A 19637-nucleotide genomic window follows, 5' to 3' on the forward strand; every position below is an offset into this window, starting at 1 on the left:
ATGCATGTCCCAAAAGCATGCCATTGGATATTCAATGCATCCCCATTGCAAAAAAGGGAATGGTAAAGCCCAAACACAAGACAACAGGTGCCACAGGCAAGATGCGGGTAAGCAGGAGGAGCCGGTGTTTAAACACTGGACACTGACCTAAGAGATGCCGCCCCTCCCCCCCCTCCCCCCTCCCCCCCTCCCCCCCTCCCCCCGCCCAACAGCAAAGCATAAGGCAACCTACCTGGTCAAAGGCAGGGAAAATGTAGTCGGCAAACTGGATTTCCGCAATGGCCGTGGCACCAGTCACTGCGATTCCAATCCCAAATCCAACAATTCCTTGTTCACACAATGGGGTGTTAAACACTCTATCTTTTCCTTTAAAAAAAAAATGATAGAAGGAACAGAAATGGAAAACAAACTTAATGCAGCAAATTAACACAGAGCAATATACAATACATTTGAAAACTGGGTAGGATGAACAAATACGGGACAGATAGAGAAAACAGTAAACAGTTCGATGACTGATTTCAGGACACAGCTATATTAAACATAAGAACCCAAAATGTATCAATTAAAGAAACACTGCCACACTGAGATTTTTTTTTGAAAAGCAAAATGCAGCTATTTGAAGGGAAAATTGTAACAACAACAACAACAACAACAACAACAACAAAAAGACTACACAGTGAAAACCCTAATCAAAAAGAAGGTGACATCACATTATCAATAATAGACATTATTAAGAAGAAGGGCACTGCCAGAGAGTGAGGTAAAATCCATACAGGTAAACACTTGAGTTCACAAACACTAAAGACTACAGGAAACAATGAGCACCAAGCAGTTTGGACTAAGCAGCACAACTCAACGTGGACACCAGCAAATACATAATTCAGTATGATATTTTTAAGGTACTATCTCTAGGTAATGACAATAAATAAATAAATACCCTGTAAAAAGGAAGGTGCTTTAAAAATATAGATACAATCCAATAAGCAATGTAACTTAACTAACATAGCCAGGATGTCACCTACAGCAACTGCACCAAAAATTCGAATACTGACAGGAATGGACCAACCATATGCTGGGCTATCAAACTATCTCAATGACATTTTAAAGGTGAAAAGCAAATTCAGCATGTCTAGAAACAAAAGACCTGAATGGGGGAAAGACACTTGTTGGGGAGAGTGGAGGTAGTGGGTGGGAGGGAGCCGAGAGAAAGGCGGGGATATAGAAGTGTTGGGTGACTGTTGAGGCAGTAAACTGTCTCAGTCATTTTTTTCATTTTGGAAGCTGCTAACCTGCACTTCCGCTTCACTCAGGTATTTAAGTTTTATTCCTTCTCAAGTCTCTGATGGGTTGAAGACCAGATAGTTTAGTCTTACAATTAAGCTTAGTAGGTTAGGGGTTAAGATGTTTTTAGATCAAGATAGATGTTTTAAATTAATAGAGATGAGATACAATACATATTGATCTTCATTCAGAAATTTAGACCCAACAAGATAGGAAAGATGCTTACTTCAAGTTAGCCAAATACAAATAGCCAAATCAGTAGGAATGTAACATTTATATAATTCCTGATTGTCTCGTGGTTCTTCCTGCTGTATGTAGTTTATTTTATTCATGTGTAACAATATAAACATATACACTAAAAAAGAAACATAATTTAAAAAGAATGCACTTTGCATATGTATGAAATTGTCAAATAAAAAATTCTTACTGAATTTTTTATTAGAACCATACTGAGTATGTATGTTCTCTGGCCATGGTGAGATTATACTAGAAATCAGTTACATTAAAAAGAAGACGAAGAGGAAGAAGAAGAAGAAGAAGAGGAAGAAGAAGAAGAAGAAGAAGAAGAAGAAGAAGAAGAGGAAGAAGAAGAAGAGGAAGAAGAAGAAGAAGAAGAAGAAGAAGAAGAAGAAGAAGAAGAAGAAGAAGAAGAAGAAGAAGAAGAAGAAGAGAGGGCTGGAGAGATGGCTCAGAGGTTAAAAGCACTAATTGCTCTTCCAGAGCTCCTGAGTTCAATTCCCAGCAACCACATGGTGGCTCACAACCATCTATAATGCGATCTGATGTGCACTGTATACATAATAAATAAGCAAATCTTTTAAAAAAAGGAGAAGAAAGAGGAAGAAAAGGAAGAGGAGAGGGAGGAAAAAAGGAAGGAAAGAATGAAAGAAAGAAAGGAAGGAAGGAAGCAAGCAAGCTATCTGTGGAACTGTGGATCTCAGTGGTAGCTCTTGCCTAAAATATAGGAGGCCTCGGGCTCAAGTACCAAAATTCAAGAAAAAATAAAATATGGAGAGGGGGGAAGCAAAACAACTAGCTAATTCCGTTGTTGCCATTTATTGTGACATATCCCCTATAGGCTCATATGCTTGAACATCATCACCTACCCAACCCCCAGGACTAGTAGCCCCGCTTGGGAGGGATGTGAGGCCTTTCTGAAAGAAATAAGTTACTGGCAACAAGCGTTGAGGCTGTATCGCCCGTCCCCACTTCCTGTTCACTCTCTACTTGAGCTAAGATGCAATGTGACCAGCCACCTCCTCCTCTCCCTGCCGCACAGCTCCTGACACCATCCATGCCTTCTTCTCTGCCTACTGTCATGTCTTCCTGACTATGACACACAGTACCACTGAGCTGTGAGACAAAATAAAGCCTTTCTCCCTTAAGCTGCTTTTATCAGTTTATTTTATCGCAGCAACAAAAAAAAAAAAAAAGAAAGAAAAAAGAAAGGAAGGAAGAAAGAGAAGAGGAAAAGGGAAATAGGGAGAAAGGGTGACGCAGAGAAGTTTGCGTTAGATAGCTTACTATCTGGGTCGCTAAAATATATAGCTCAAAAAAGAAAAAAAAAACGGAAATTAGAAAAAGTGCATTGGATAACTAAATTCTGCATCTCACCTTACTGAATTACTGAAGATAACTGTGGAGTTGAGTCTTTCAAATTATCTCTCCTCTTTTTATTAAGATTCCTGGCAAAAAGTGATCGATAAGTAAAGGCATTGTTAGGTAAAAACAGGCACAAATTGAATGCCTCCTGAATCTTGAAAGAAGGGGCAGAGTAAATGATCACAGTTATAAAGCTCACGCAAAGGGACTCTCCACTCTGTGTCAGAGACCATTAGCATCGACGCGCACAAACTATAGTAATGGCTATCAAGGAACAGAACCTGAGGTGGAGGTGGCCAGTAACTGAAAACCAACAAAGTATATCCCATTTATGCACAAACTGCTCAGACACACACGGACACCTGTACTGGCACAATACCCTAAAGAGAACTGAATAGGAAAAAAACTCTGGGAGTTAAAAGAGCTGGGCAGACATTTCGCCTAAAGAGAACTCAAGAGTATGGAATCCACTAGTCTCTTTAAGTTAGCAGAGCTCCGTGGCGTTTAAGGAATACATCATTTAATACAGATGATGAATGGGTCCCCAAAGGGCCTAAGAGGGAAATCCAAAACATCTTAGAACTGAAAGAAAAGGAAAAACACAGCATATCAAACCCTATGGGATACAATTAAATCACAATTTCAATCTTGAAGGGGGAAGTTTCTAGCTACAAGTGTCCACTTAGGAAAAAAAAATCAGAGAAATCTCAGATAACTAAATTATACATGAGGGTGTTGGACAAGCAAAACAAGGCAAACAAAAAAAATCAGTAGGTAGGAAGAGAGAAATAACAAAATGAGAACAAGAGAAAGAAAAAGGAACCAAAGAAAGTGAGTTGGTTCTTCGAAAAAGATAAATAAGGTTTTCATATCCTTAGATAAACTAGCTAAAAGAAAAGAGTAGAAATTACGACAGATACCAAAGAAATTCAGAAAAAATCATATGACCAACCTTAACAAGGTCCAGAGACCTTTAATGCCAGTAGGCAGGAAGCAGAAGCAGGTGGATCTTTGTGAGCTCAAAACCAATGTGTTCTATACAGCAGGTTCCAGGCCAGCTAGAGCTATAAATTGAGACCTTGTCTAAAAACAAGAACAAGCAAACAAACAAAAAAGAAATATATCTTCTTAAATTATAAAATCTAAAAGAAAAGAATGAATTTCCAAAGACATACATACGACCTACCATAATAATCCAAGATGACATCAACTGAATACATCTATATCAAGCCATGAGATTAAAACAGTAATAAGCCTCTAAAATAAGACTGAGGAGATATTTCAGTCAGTGCAAACATGAGAACCTGAGTCCAACCCCCAACACCCACAGAAAAAAAAAACACTCATGGACCTCCATCCCTTTGGGACATGGCCTCTTGCTATGGACCTAGGGTCCCCTATTTCTTCCCGGCCTGCCCCCTTTCAGCCATTGCTTCTAGCCTGCCTCCACTTCTCTGTGAATCCCTCTCATCCACAGAATGGCTCTCTACCAGGAACCCCCAGCTGCCACACCAAGATGAGACTCAGGTACGGTACATGTTCCATCCTTCCGCTCGACTTAGCGTACCACCATCCCCCTAGACTTGGCCTCCAGCTGCTGAATTAAAGTCACCCTAGCTTTTGACTGCCATCCTTTACAGCCATTCCTTCCAGGTCACCTCCAGTCCTTTGCAAGTCCCCACCAATCTACAGAACGAAGTTTCTACTAAGGACCCACAGCTATACGCTAGGATGACACGTCGAACCACTTCCTACCAGGGAATCCACAGCCACCACACTCCACACCCCATGAGGATACAGTCATTCCTTCTAGATCAACTCCATTCTTCTAAGACTCCATACCAGCTTGCTGAACTGCTCTACCAAGGGCCCACAGCTGCCACATCTGTCTAGGACCCGGATTGGGGCAATAGAAACCAAGGAGCTGAACACACACACACACACACACACACACACACACACACACACACGCAAGACCAGACGTCTGTACAAGAAACCCCACAACCATCATAACTCCAGATGTCCCATCTCAGCTGAAACACACAGCATGAATGATCAAGAAAGCATGCCTCCCCCGGAAGCCAGAAATTGCAGTAGACCCTGAGAAAAGCAACTTAGCTGAAGCACAAGACAAGAACTTCAAAAGAGTAATTATGGATATGTTCAGTGACTTGAAGAGGACATGAGTAAATGCTCCAGTGAAGAGCATGGAAGCACAAACCGTTGAATGAAATAATGAAAACAATTCAAGACATGAAAGTAGAATTTAACAAAGACAGACAATTGTTAAAAAAAAAAAAAAAAAGCCAAACTGAGATAAAACTCAAAATGGAAAAAAAAACAAAAAACAAAACTCAGGAGGCCGAATAAAAAGTTCCAAAGCAGCCTCAGCAACAGACTGAGTGAAGGAGAAGAGAGAATTTCAGGTCCTGAAGATGACATAGAGGAGACGGTGGTTCAGTCAAAGAAAATATTGACTCTTAAAAAAAAAAAAGAGCATGATAAAACCACTAGAGATAGTTTATGACCCAGGAGAGGAGGCATTATCACCAGCAGGATTGAGGACTTAAATGAACACATATAGAATGCCAAGAGAGTGGATATGGGATAATATTACATTATGAAAAAGAGCTGTTGATGCAATCAACGAAAGCTTAATAAGAAATGAGTAGAAAAATGAAATTCAGGACATACAGCCAAAGGTAAACTACATTACATCATTACATTTGTTAATATCCACATGAGGAAGGATAATGATCAGCTTCCAACATGAACCTACAATGACTTTATCAATAAAGATGCAAAGCTTAAAAAAAAAAAGCCAGACACAAACCATCCAGGAAATCAAGAACACTATGAAAAGACCAAACCTGCAAACAATAGATATAGAGCAGTGGTTCTCAACCTTTGTAAGCTGTGACTATTTAATATCATCATGCTGTGGTGACCGTAAAATTGTTTTTGTTACTACTTCATAACAACATTTTCTACTGTTATAAAGTATAATGTAAATATCTGGGGTTTCTGATGGTTTTAGGTGACCCCTATGAAAGAATTATTCAACCTCCAAAGGAGTCATGACCCACAGGTTGACAATTGCTGGTAGAGAGGAAAGAAAAGAAACCCAGGTCAAAGGCATAGAAAATATTGTTAACAAAAATCACAGAAAAACATTTCTCCAATCTAAAGAAAGAAATACCTATCAAGATACAAGATACTCCAAATAGATGGTTATGAGCCACTGTGTGATTGCTGGGAATTGAACTCAGGACCTTTGGAAGAACAACCAGTACTCTTATCCTCTGAGCCATCTCTCCAGCTCCCACAACCCCAAATAAATAGGACCAGAAAAGAAACTCCCCACAACATATAATAATTGAAACACTAAATATATGGGGGTGGGGAGGTAATATTATAAACTGCAAGAGAAAAAAGACAAAGTTACATCTAAAGGCTAATACTGACTTTTTATTGGAGACTTCAGATATTCTACAAGCATGAAAAAAAAAAAAAAAAACACAGATGCCAATCTGGACTTACTATACCCAGCAAAACTATCAATCACAATTGATAGCGTAATAAACACAGTTCACAACAAAAATGAAATTAAGCAATGTCTGTCCTCCAATACAGCTCTACAGAAAGCACTAAAAGGAAAAACCTTGGAACACACCCAAGAGGACACAAAGAATATATAATCCAGAACACTTAATCAAAAGAAAGGGGGAAATATACAACAACAAAGCAAGTGAATTAATAAACACTGCTCAATAACTCTCTATAATAATGGTCTCAATTCCCCAATAAAAAGAAAATGACTCAAAGACTGGATTAGAAAACAGAATCCATTTTTCTGCTGCATCCAAGAAACATACCTCACTATAAGAACAGGCATCATCTTAGGGCAAACAGAAAATGGTGAGTATATCAGTAGATCGTTCAACCCTCATCAGAAAAGCTTTGTCTTGCAGTACATAGCAATTAACATAGAGACAATGTGCAGTGGTGAATCAAAGCCTTTAGAGCTCTTAGCCATAAACGGCATCTTTATCAAGCCCCACCCCTGCCCCAGTGTTCAAGGATCTATTCTGAAGAAGAGGAAAGATTATAAAATCCAGAGGTGGCTGATGGCTCCTTGGAAACATCGCCTTCCAGACGCAATAGGATGGATCACATATTAACTCGGAAAAACTGTGACAGCATGCACAAAACCTGTACAAGTTCAAACCAGACAAAAATCTCAGCACGGAGAATGGATAGCACACACAAAGTGCCACCCTTAACCAAGAAGTTATTTGTGAGTGTGATACCTGCAGAGAAAGGCAAATCCGTTTCCTCCGATAGACTGTCACTGGATACAGTAACCATACTCCAAAGCAGGCCTCATGCCCAGGAGTAGCTTGACAACATACAACGGACTCATGATTTTATGTGTTTTTTGTTTTCCTGCCCTCACGCTCATCTTATTGGTTTATTTGTTTGTTTTGGTTTTCTTTTTCTTTCTTTCTTTCTTTTTTTTTTTTTCATTTTAAGAGAAAGAAAACATGAAGTTGGGTGAGTAGGGAAACAATGAGAATCTGGGGGGAGAAAAAAGAATACGATCAAAATAAATTGTGTCAAAAAAAAATGTTAAAGGCACGCAACCCCAGCAATCGGGAGGAAGAGACAGGAAGATCTAAGACACAGTTGATTAGCTAGCTGACCTTATTTGGGAAGCTCCAGGCCAATGAGTGACCTGGTCTCAAAAAAACAAGGTGAACAGTGCCCAAGAACTAACATCTAAGGCTGTCTTCTAGCCTCCACACACACACACCCACAAACATGTGTGCATACATACAAATTTCCCATTAAAAATGATCCAGGGCCCAGTGGAGTCACTGCACACAATTCTACCAGACCATTTTTTTTCTCTTTTTCTTTTTCTTTTTCTTTTTCTTTTTTCTTTTTTTTTTTTTGCATTTTTGAGACAAGGTTTCTCTGTGTAGCCTTGGCTGTCCTGGACTCACTTTGTAGACCAGGCTGGCCTGAAAATCAGAAAGATTAGCCTGCCTCTGCCTACAGAGTGCTTGGATTAAAGGCGTGCGCCACCTGGCATCTACCACATCTTTAACGAAGAATTAACAGCAACCCTTCTCAAATGACTACATAGAATAGAAAAGAAAGAAATGCTAGAAAATTCTTTATGAAACCAGTATTAGCCCTTGCCAGTATCAGATAAAGGCACAAAGAAAGAAAGAAGGAAAAAGATGATAAAACTATAATCCAATCTCCCTGTTGAATAACCTTAGATGCAAAAAATTCTTAATATAGTATTTGTAAACCAAACAAACAGACAATGGTAAATTCTGGCATGGACGTGGACAAAACGGAAGGGCCAGAAACGGGAGTGCTGGGGTGGGAGGAGCTTGATAAGCCGGGGGTGGGAGGAGCTTGATAAGCCGGGGGTGGGAGGAGCTTGATGAGCCGGGGGTGGGAGGAGCTTGATGAGCCGGGGGTGGGAGGAGCTTGATGAGCCGGGGGTGGGAGGAGCTTGATGAGCCGGGGGTGGGAGGAGCTTGATGAGCCGGGGGTGGGAGGAGCTTGATAAGCCGCTCATTCAGCCTTTGCCTTCAAACCACAGCGTACACTTCATTAACAGGCTACTCAAATCTCACTTGAGATTTCACTTCTCAGCTCCTAATCAGCATTTTATGACGAAAATCTAATTTCAGAAATCTGATCAGGAACCCAAACACTCTGGGACAGACCTAGTTGGTATTCGTACCACACGTCTGTAAGCCAGGATGTCATCATCGCGGTCTGCAGAATCCACTTTCAGCTCAATCATTCCCTTTGACTATGAGCCACAAATAGGGCAGGTGCTGGGAAACGCCGACTAGACACATCCTGTACTTTGTCTCTCTTTAAAAGCAGCTGCAGAAGCTCATGAGTGTGATTCACACTCACCGTAATGTGCGGCTGCCTTCTAAACATGTGACCTCTATATCTCGTCAAGGCCCTACCCAGCCGAAAATACCTGGATAATTTTTGAAAAAAGTTTTGTTTGGTTTTTTGCTTTTTGTTTTTTGTGGGGTTTTTTTGGGGGGGGGGTTTTGTTTGTTTGTTTGTTTGTTTGTTGTTGTTGGTTTTTTTGATCCTATTGCTTGAGTGGTGGCAAAGAACCACAAATCCCAGCAGCCTGCAGGGGAAGCCATAACCCAGCAAATCTGAGCCACATGAACCAAACAGGCAGCACTGGCTCATTTGCTCCTTGTAGCTTCAAGTTCACAGAATGCAGGTGTTTCTCATCTTGGTAAAGAAAAGTACCGCTTTTTTTTTTTCTGCCACTAGATAGGGCAGAAGAGGTGACTTTCTCAGAATTCTTACTTTAAATGCAAGTTTAACAAGTGACACCTTTACATGCTCCGAGAGAAAGTGCTTCAACATGAAATCAAGGTTAAAAATCTCTTTCTTTGTCCTGCCTAAGACCGACTGGCGGTACGTAAGAGCACTAATAAGACACACAGTACTGACGACTTCCTCTCTTTAAAGTTCATGTGCGTAATTTCCTGATAGATGAAGTAGTCACACAGCAGGAGCGCTGTGAGGCAAGGCAGACCAGGACAGCTAGCTCCACGAATTGCTAATTTACCTAAGGCTTTCTTCTTATCTGTAACGGAAGAATCGTGGCACAAAATAGACCAAACTTAGTCACACGTTTATTTCACTAGTCTTCACAAGGCACTGGACGCTACGTTAACGACTAAGGTTGTCCTGGCTTGCTTTGTATGGCTGGGATCAAGAACACCATGAGCATCTTGGGGAGGAAAGGATTTGTTTGGTTTACATGTCCAGATCACAGTCCATCTCGAAGGGTAGTCAGGATAGGAGCTCAAGGCAAGAGGGGAAGCAAAAGCCCGTAAGAAATACTGTTCACTGGGCTGCACTCTGTGGCTTACTCAGCCTGAATTTTTAAGCAACTTAGGACCACTTAGGCAGACTTTCCCACATCATTAATCAAAAACAAACACACACCACCAAAGGAAAAGAAATGACCTTCAGGCCAATCCCATGGCGGCATTGTTTCTGCTGAGGTTTCCTCGTCCCAGGTACATTATGTCAAGTTGAGGAAAGCTAACTAGCACTAGGTTAACAAAACCCTCATCCCCTCATGGGTGAGGCTTATATTCTAGACTGTGGAAACTACAATGAAAACAATTAAGTAAGACATGTGATGTGCTTAAGACACTACGTGTTGCCCATGACAACAAAGGAGGGAATGGGTGACGTGGAGTTGGAACTGATGCAGGTTCAAACACGGAGTTCAAAGACTGGAAAGCTGACACTGAGAGGTGACATTTAAGAGAAGAATGTGCACCGCACCAGCATCCACGGAGATGTCTGGCCAGAGGGACAGCAGCGATAGTTAGTCTTCATTGTCACCCTGACTGGGTTACCATCACATAGAAGACAGAGGTGTAACTGTAAGGACAGTTCAGATGCACACTAACCGGGCACTGGGACCATCATCCCATGGGCTGATTTCAGACAGACGGGGATAAAAAGAAGAAGCCAGTTGAGTAGTGAGCGGCCTGACCCATTCTTTCTGCTTCCCATCGGCTGAGATGTGAGCAGCTGTGGTCCTCCACCACCTCCTGCCATCATAGTGTGTGCTGACACACCTAAGCCCGAGCAACCGAGGGCTGAGCCCTCTGAAACCCTGAGCCACAGCAAATCATTCTGTCCAAGTTGTTCCGCCAGCTACTTCGGTCACAGCAGTGCAAGATGACCTACCACGGGGGCCAAGAGTGGAAGGACCTTGAAGAAAGTGCCTCAGCATATCAGAGAAAGGGCACAGGGGAGAAACCACAATCTAAACATGGAAAAAAAAAATATGACAAGAGTTAAACCAAATCATCAGGAAGAGGCTCTAGAGACGCAGTGTGGGTCAGGCCAGATCTGAATGCCTTTGTCTTGGCTTCTTTCCCTATTGCTGGAATCAAATACTCTAACAACAGCAACTTAACAAAGGGAAGGTTGATTCTAGTGCACAGCTCCTGGTTATAATCCACCACCGCAGAAAGAACTTGAGGGAGCAGGTCACATTCTACTCATGGTTAAGAAGTGGAGGCAGGGAGAGCAGAGGAGAGGGGGCCAGGTGAGAGAACAGATATTGGGGGGGCGGGGTGCAAAACTGTCTTTTATTCTCTTTGCCCAGTTGTTGTCTCGATGGCTCACTGCCTCCTTCTGCTAACCTAGGCCTAGTCCTGGAAGCTTCTAGCCTCCATACAATCTAACCTAGGCCTAGAATGTTTTCAGCCTCTGAGACTTACTGCTTAATAAGCTCACCCTTATTTGTTCTTTCTGTACTCTGGGCTGGCTGGTTCAACTCAGCTGTTCTGCCTCAAAGTTTTCTCCCAACTGACTTATTTAATCTGGCTTCTCTCTTGGCCCAGAGCAACTTAGCAATAATTTTCTGGCTTCTTCTCATTTTCTGGCTTATTCCGTCTTCACCTGAGTTCGTTCTCTCTCTCTCTCTCTCTCTCTCTCTCTCTCTCTCTCTCTCTCTCTCTCTCTCTCTCTCTCTCTGCAACCCATCTTTCTAACTGCCTCCTCTCACTGAAAACTGTCCCTTAAGTAGCTTCCCTTTCTACTCTCTTCCCATGAGAGTTGGGTGTATCCTATTTTGTCAACTCTTCTTTGATTTGTCACCTTTTCTGCCACTCAATTAGATATCACTTTCAAACATGGGTGCTTCCTTCTACAAACTAACTAAATTTGTTTAGGACTAAAGGCATGTACCACCATGCCTAAATCTAAGCTTTTCTTTACCTGATACTTGCTCTATACCAGCCTGGCCTTGAACTCAGATCTGTTTGTCTCTGTCACCTGGATTAAAGGCATGTTTGTATTCCAGGCAGATCACACAGACCTAGAAGATGTGATCTCTTGCCAGAACAGCTATGTTCTTAGTTAACATTTCTCTACACGTAAATGTTAAAAATGCTTTCAAGTCTCAAACACAGATAAATATAAAAAATTATTGAAGTGCTCAAAAGTGCCACTTAAATATTAATCAAGTTTGGGCTTATCGTCACTTTCAACACAAAGAGTTTAATTTTAAAATTTTTCTTTCCCACCTGTGATGACTTGCCAGCCAGATCACATAGACCTAGAAGGTCTTTGGATGTGATCTCTTACAGAACAGGCATATTCTGAATTAACATTCTCCTGGGGCAGGGCTCTCTAGGGTCTCTGGGACGTGCCAGAAACCTAGGATAGGCGAGGCCCTAGCAAGTCTATGGGGATCACCCTAGCTGAGAATCCTAGCAGCGGAGGCACACGGAGACTGAAGTGGCTACCTCCTATAGCCAGGCAAGACTTCCAATGGAGTGAGGGGGACACTAACCCTCCCCCAAAACCTTCTACCCAAAATTTGTCCTGTTTACAAGATGTACAAGCATAAAGATGGAGCAGGTATTAAGGGGACTGTCAACCAAAGCCTGGCCTTACTTGTGACTCATCCCATGAGAGACAACCAACCCCTAATGCTATTAAGGATATCCTGCTGTGCTTGTCGACAGGAGCCTAGCATAACTCCTCTAAGAGACTTCACCCAGCAGCTGATGGAAACAGATGCTGAGACTCACAACCAATCATTAGACAGAACTCAGGGAATCCTATAGAAGAGTGGGAGGAAGGATTGAGGGATTCAAAGGGGTCAAGGACACCACAAGAAGACATACAGAGTCAACTAACCTGGGCCCATGGGGGCTCATGGAGACTAAACCACAAACCAAAAGACATGAACAGACTGGATGGACTTAGGCCACCTGCACATATATGTAGCAGGTGTGCAGCTTGGCCTTCATGTGGGTCCCCCAGCAACTGGAGCAGGAGCTGTCTCTGACTCTGATGCCTGCCTTTGCATACTGTTTCCCTAACTAGGCTTCATTGTCTGGCTTCAGTGGGAAAGGATGTGCCTAATTTTGCAAAGACTTAACGTGCCAGAGTGGGTGAGTACCCACGGGGGACCTTCCCCTTCTCTGAGAAGGAGAGGGAAGGATGAGGGGGAAGTGTGTGAGGGGACATTGTGGGGAGAGAAGGGAGGAGGCATCAATCAGAATGCAAGTGAATAAACAAACAAACAAATAAATGTCGGGGAAATAAGAAGTAGAAAGTAAGAAATGCATACTAGTCTCAGCTCACTCTCAACTTACAGAGGCCAGGTTTCCCATCTCCCACACTAATTAATATAATCAAGATAATCCCCCACGGGCATGCCCAAAGACCCATCTCCAAGGTGAGTCCAGACCCTGTCAAGGTTACAACACAGCCCGTCAAGCACTCCCTTGTCGATGCTAACTCTTCCAGAAGATGAGTCAGAAGGCAGGTGAGTGGGCGAAACAGGAAATCACAGAGCAAAGCCAGGCCACCCTGGGTCTCGTGTCATCGTTATCTTCCTAGCCAGTGTTCTCTGAATAGCAAAGGAAGGCACTGTAAGACTGGCTGCAGGATGCTGAGATACTGCAGTAAAAGACAGAGACGCTTCACAACAGAGAAGGGGGGAAGGATGGGCAAGACTGGATGGATTCTAAACATTGAGCCAAATGATTCACTGATGAAAAGAGCACGTAACGTGAGTCAAAGAATACTCAAGGCCTTTGGGCCTGAGTGACCTTAAAGGTACCATAGCCAACAAGTGAGCTTGAAAAAGAAAACATAGATGCAATGCTACATAAAAGGTCCTAGGGATAAGATAACAAAGTTTTGTTTTAAGAATATGTACCATGTGTATCATGGCACTGTTGAACATTTGGCATAAGTACCCTTACGTAGTAATGGCCCAGGATGGGATATAATTAAGTACTGAATTTAGGAAGACAAAGGGAGAAAAGAAATGAGCAGAAGTGGTCATTGGTAGTGTCTTAGTTAAGTTTCCTACTGCTGGGATGAAACAGCATGACCAAAGCAACACCATGATCAAAACCTCAAGGAAGAAAGGGCTAACTTCATTTTACAGATCCCACGTAACAGAGCATCATTGTGGGCGGTCAGGACAGGAACCTGGAGACAGGAAGTGATGGAGAGGCCATAGAGAAAAGCTACTTACAGACCTACTCTTTGTGGCTTGCTCAGCCTGCTTTCTTTCTTTTCATTTATTTTTTACATATACATTTATATTATTACACACATATAAAATAAACTACATACAGCAAGAAGAACTACAAAACAATTAGGAATTACATAAATGTTACATTCATAGGGTTTTGGCTATTTGTATTTGGCAATCTTGAAGAAAACGTCTTTCCTATCTTGGTGCGTCTAAAATTCTGAATGTAAATCACTATCTATCATATCTCATCATTTTCAACTTAAAACATCTATCTAGACCTGAAAACATCTTAACCCCTAAACAACTAAGCTCAATTGTAAGACTACACTATCTGGTCTTCAACCCCATCAGAGACTTTAGAAGGAATAAAGTTAACTACCTTAGTAAACAGGAAGTGCAGATTAGCAGCTTCCAAAGTGAAAAAAAAAAAATGACAGAGATAGTTTGATGCCTGAACAGTCAGCCTGCTTTCTTATAGCACCCAGCCTGATCTACATAGGGAGTTCCAGGCCAGACAGAGCTACATCATGAGACCCTGTCAAAAAATTTTTAAGATGAAAGAAATAACAAACTTACAGGCCAATAGAAATGATCAGTGGAGAAAGGGAAACTGATGCATGAAAAATTAATGAACTACATAGAGAGAACAAGGAGGACAATGTCTCAGGTGATGGGGGAGGCTGAACGGCACCTGACGTCCTTCAAAACCCAGAAGGAAAGGAAGCCAGCAGCTCTGAGTTTCCGCACATGGATAAAATCAGCAAGAAACCTGCCCTTTTATTAGAATGCTATTTTAGACCCTGTTTCCTTCTTTCAGTGATAAGGTTCAAATTTGGGGCCACCTGTGTGCTAAACAAGTGTTCTCACACCTACAAAAACACATTATTAGCAGAGTGAAGAGGAAGAAGGCAGTGGAGAGGAGGGGGAAGAAGAATGGGACAGTGTGGGACATGCCTGGAAGTCAGGCAGCAAACGTGGACCTTGGAGGGCACCACCAGCCCTGAGCCCAAACCAAGAGCACTGGATAGACTGGCATGCTTTGTACCAGCAGCATTCAGCTCAGTGACCTCAGGATTTAGACACCAAGGTACGTTTAGCAAGAACTGGATTCCAACAAGCAAATACTGCATAGAATTCAACAGAGGAATAAGAAGAAGAGCATCCGAGAAGGCAGAAACAGAAGAGGGGAAATTTGTGGCTTGGTAGATGGTTCAGGGGTTAAGAGGACCCAAGTTCAATTCCCAGCACCCACATAGTAGCTCACAACTGTCTATAGCACTAATTCCAGGTAATGCAAACTCCCCCCTCTGATTGATTCCCACTGGCACAAGACTCACATGTGATGTACATACATGCTTGTGAAACATCCATACATATAAAATACTGATTAAGTACTTAACTTTTATTTTATGTGTACGGGTATTTTGTGTGCATCTATGTCTGCGTGCCATGTGCATGCCTGGTGCTTTCAAAGGCCAGAAAGGGTTAGGTATCACGCAGAAATAAAGTTAAAAGGGTTGTAAGCTGCCTTGTGCGTACTGGGAATCAAAATGTGTTCTCTGAAAGGGGAATCAGTGCTCTTAACCACTGAGCCATCTTTCCAGCCTGTAACATAAAATTTTTCAAATGAAAAATAAAAGAATCAAAAAGGTCTCAGCATGGGGGAGGGGCATAAAATCCTACCACTAGCTGAGGAGCTACTGGCAACAATCAATGGCGGCAGTGAGTGAGTGGATGAGTCAGTTTTCTTTAAGGGTGCAGCTCCTAGTCAGTCAACCATGCTCCAAAGCAGGCTTCATACCCAAGGATATTTGGGTAGCATATGTTAGACTCAATGGCCACTCCCTGGCCCCCATACGATTGTGGTCATTTCATAATGTAAAATGTATTTAGTCCAACTTCAAATGTCTCCCATAGTCTTTCTCAGTATCAGCACTGTAATCCCCTGCAAAATCAAAATGGAAAGCAGATCACATACTTCCAACATATAATGGGACAGGACATACATTACTGTTCCAAACGGAAGGAAAAGAACACAGTGAGGAAATACTGGACCAAAGCAAGACCAAAAACCCAGCTGAGCAAACTCCAAACTCTGCGTCTCCATGTCTGATGCCAAAGCACCATTCAGATCTCCAATCCTTCCAGCTTTGGTGATGGCAACAACTTCTTTCTCTTGGCCTGTTTCGACTCTCAGTCAGCAGCTTTCCTCGGCGGGCATCCCACGACTCTGGCATCTCCAACATCTTGGGGTCTCAAGGGAAATCCAGGCTTCACCTTCATAGCTGCATGCCGCTGCCTCTCTGGGCCTCCATGCAGGGACACCCCTGACACGTGCCTGACCTCAGCGCCTTTCCTTAGCTGCAGAGGGCGACTGCACAAACCCTTTCTTCTATCCTTGACTCTAAAGCCAGAACCATGTGGCCGAAGCTGCCAAGTTCTGCTGCTTTCTGGGGCTGGAACATGGCTCCGTTGTTCAAACACATCTTCACCAGCTTGGTTTTAGATGGCTGCCTTCACTGCATAAGCTTGGCTGTCCCAGGGAACTTGCTCTGTAGACCAGGCTGGCGTTCAGCTCAGAGATCCACCAGCCTTTGCCTTCCAGGTGCTGGGATTAAAGATGTGCACCACCATGTCTGGCCCTATGGTTTTAGTTAAACCCTTTTCACTTTTCTTTAATGCTTTTTCACCATTGGAAGCCTAACTGGGTGGGGTCTTGCTCTGAGGTCAGCACCCCGTTTATTTCATTTAGCATCAGGCTTTTCTTTATTCCTGTTGCTCCTTTTCTCCTCCAAGGGTACATTTTGCTAAGCTTGCTCCTTTTCATTATGGATCTGCATAAGAATGGCCACTAATAGCCACACAACACAGGCAATACTGGGATGCTTGGAAATGTCCAGCGCCAACTGCTGTTAATCCCTAACTCTTCAATTTAGCCCCTGGCAGACTTTTCAGACAAGGGCCAAAAAGCAACCATATCCTTCGCCAAAATATTACAACAGTCCCCAAGCCACATACTAAAATTCTTCTCCTCTGAAACCTCCTAAGCCAACCCCTCACCCCACCCCCCATAGCTCAAATCACCCTGGGCACCACTGCCTTCCATGTTTTTTCCTACTCGGCCACCTCATTAAGTGCCCACTTAAAGCATTCAAGTGCTTTTCTAATCTAAAATCCCGACATCCACATTCCTCCACACACAAAAAAAGCATGTCCCAGCTACCACAAGAGTTTCTACTGATACAAAGATGTAGGAGACAGGCTATACGGCCAATGTTCAGCCATCTTGTCAGAGCCTAGGTTCCTGTTTCTCCAGCCGTCTGCCATTTACCAGACACCAGCTGACTCTGTCGTGGTTCAGCAGTTAGACTAAAGATAAGATTTAGACGGAGCCACCCTGTTGTAGTTTAACAGTTAGATTAGATAAAGATAGCAAAATATTCGGTGTGGCAGGATGAACTTTGTGACCTGCTTGGAATTCCTCGCATCTTGAGATAGCCTACAGCTGGGTTGCCATAGCAATATGCTTCCCTGCCCCCTGCCTTATAAAAACTCTGTGAAACTTCTCAATAAACGGGGTTTGATCAGAATCCAGACTTGCCCCCTTCTTCGTGTCTTGTGTTCTGTCCCTATACAGGAAAATTCTCCTCCCCAGCGTTAGTCGAACCCGCCGATACAATGACCACGGCATCTTATAAAGGAAAACATTTATACTGGGGCTGGCTTACAGTTCAGAGCTTCAGTCCATTGCCACGGCAGGGAGCTTGGTGGTAGGCAGGCAGACACGGTGCTGGAGAAGGGCTGGGTGTTCCAAGGCTGGATCTGTAGGCAGCGTGGGGAGGGTGAGATACTGCACTGCCTCAGGTCTGTTTTTTTTTTCCCCCTCGGGGTATCCAGGTACGGTTGCTAGACTGTATGGAGTGACGTTTAGCCAGGGTGTGTGGGTTGGACAGGATCTTGGGTGCAGGAAAAACAGCCTGCTCCAGAGACAGTTTTCAGCGAAACAGCTCTCTTTTATTATGGGGGAACAAGGGCTATATAAGCCTTGGAGAGTGGGTAGGGCTTTACGGGGAGTGGAGAGAGATTTTGGGGGTGAGTGTATAGTATTGGCTGGGGCTGAGGTGCTGAGTGAGACTGCTTCATTCTCATGAAGAGGAACTCCAGGTGCTAGCTGGACATGGCCTCATAGGGAGAGAAAAAGTTTAACCTGAAACCTGGCCACCAGGCTACATGACCACCTCAAGGGCAACAGAGGTGGGGGGTGGGGTCGTAAGGCTTACACATGTGCCGGGACATGCAGGCCCAGAGCAGGGAGGAAGCAGTCCTACTGCTGCCAGTCTCAGGACCAGAGTTTTTGGGGGTTTGGACACATCTCAACCTGTCTTACTCTGATCTGGCTCCCTGGTCACACGGTTTTCCTAGCCCCACAACACTGGACCTGGTTTGAGCATCTGAGACCTCAACACGCGACCCCCCCCCCCAGTGATGCACTTCCTCCAACAAAGCCACGCCTTCTCCAATGTGGCCACACCTCCTAATAGTGCCATTCCCTATGAGCTATGGAGGCCAATGTCATTCACAGGACCACAGTGGCCAACTTAATCACCCTCTGCTCCAGAGCACTTGAGCAAAAGAGATGGAAGGTGTGAATATTTGTGACTAAAACAAATCAGAAAACTAGAAGTCATTACAAGTACAATGTTTTTGTTTTGTTGTTGTTGTTGTTGTTGTTTTGTTTTTCTTTTTTCTTTATCATTTATTCATATTACATCTCAATTGTTATCCCATCCCTTGTATCCTCCCATTTCTCCCTCCCTCGCACTTTCACCCTATTCCCTTCCCCTATGACTGTGACTGAGGGGGACCTCCTTCCCCTGTATATGCTCATAGGGTATCAAGTCTCTTCTTGGTAGCCTGCTGTCCTTCCTCTGAGTGCCACCAGGCCTCCCCATCAAGGGGATGTGGTCAAATATGGGGCACCAGAGTTCATGTGAAAGTCAGACCCCATTCTCCATTCAACTGTGGAGAATGTCCTGTCCCTTGGTTAGATATAGGTAAGAGTTCGATGTTTACTGCACGTATTGTCATTGGCTGGTGCCATAGTATGAGTAGGACTCCTGGGCCCAGATCGGCCCATCATCATGTTCTTCTTGTAGGTTTCTAGGACTCTCTGGATCCTTCTATTTCCCCATTCTCCCATACTTCTCTCACCTAGAATCCCAATAGGATGTCCTCACATCTATCCCACTTTCCTGGTAGGTGAAGGCTTTTATTTTTAATTATGTATACATGTATATGTGTGGTATTTTGGGTTCGCAAGGAGGTACATGCATGTAAACGTAGTTAACCTGCAAAAGCCAGAAGAGAGTGATGGGTGGATGCATTGGAGCTGGAGTTGTTGGTGATTGTGACCCACCTGGCCTGTTTGCTGGGAACCAAACTCACATCCTCTGCAAGAGCAGTGTGTGCTCCAAACTACTGAGCCATCTCTCCAGCTTCCTACAGGTACAATTTTAACAGTAAGAAAAGAAATGCGATATCTTTATAATCTTTGTCATAGACTTTCTGGAGTACATTGTGATTGTTCAACATTTGTGGTCCAAAGCTTTGATAAAGATGAAAAGCATTTTTCAGGGTTGACTAAGGCTAATACAAAACT

The 19637-nt window shown here is 43.2% G+C and overlaps 1 protein-coding gene across 2 annotated transcripts in view; it reads right to left on the minus strand.

The window, feature by feature from the left end:
• BCKDHB (branched chain keto acid dehydrogenase E1 subunit beta) overlaps positions 1–19637 on the minus strand; it is a 180164-nt gene that overhangs the window by 128190 nt on the left and 32337 nt on the right. For both annotated transcript variants that reach the window (XM_084753466.1, XM_084753465.1), the window contains exon 4: positions 233–366. In XM_084753466.1, coding sequence (XP_084609592.1) covers positions 233–366 — 134 coding nt within the window. The remainder of the gene's footprint in view (positions 1–232; positions 367–19637) is intronic.

Source organism: Acomys minous (assembly GCF_964271855.1).
Source record: "Acomys minous genome assembly, chromosome: 13".
NCBI classification, from domain to species: domain Eukaryota; kingdom Metazoa; phylum Chordata; class Mammalia; order Rodentia; family Muridae; genus Acomys; species Acomys minous.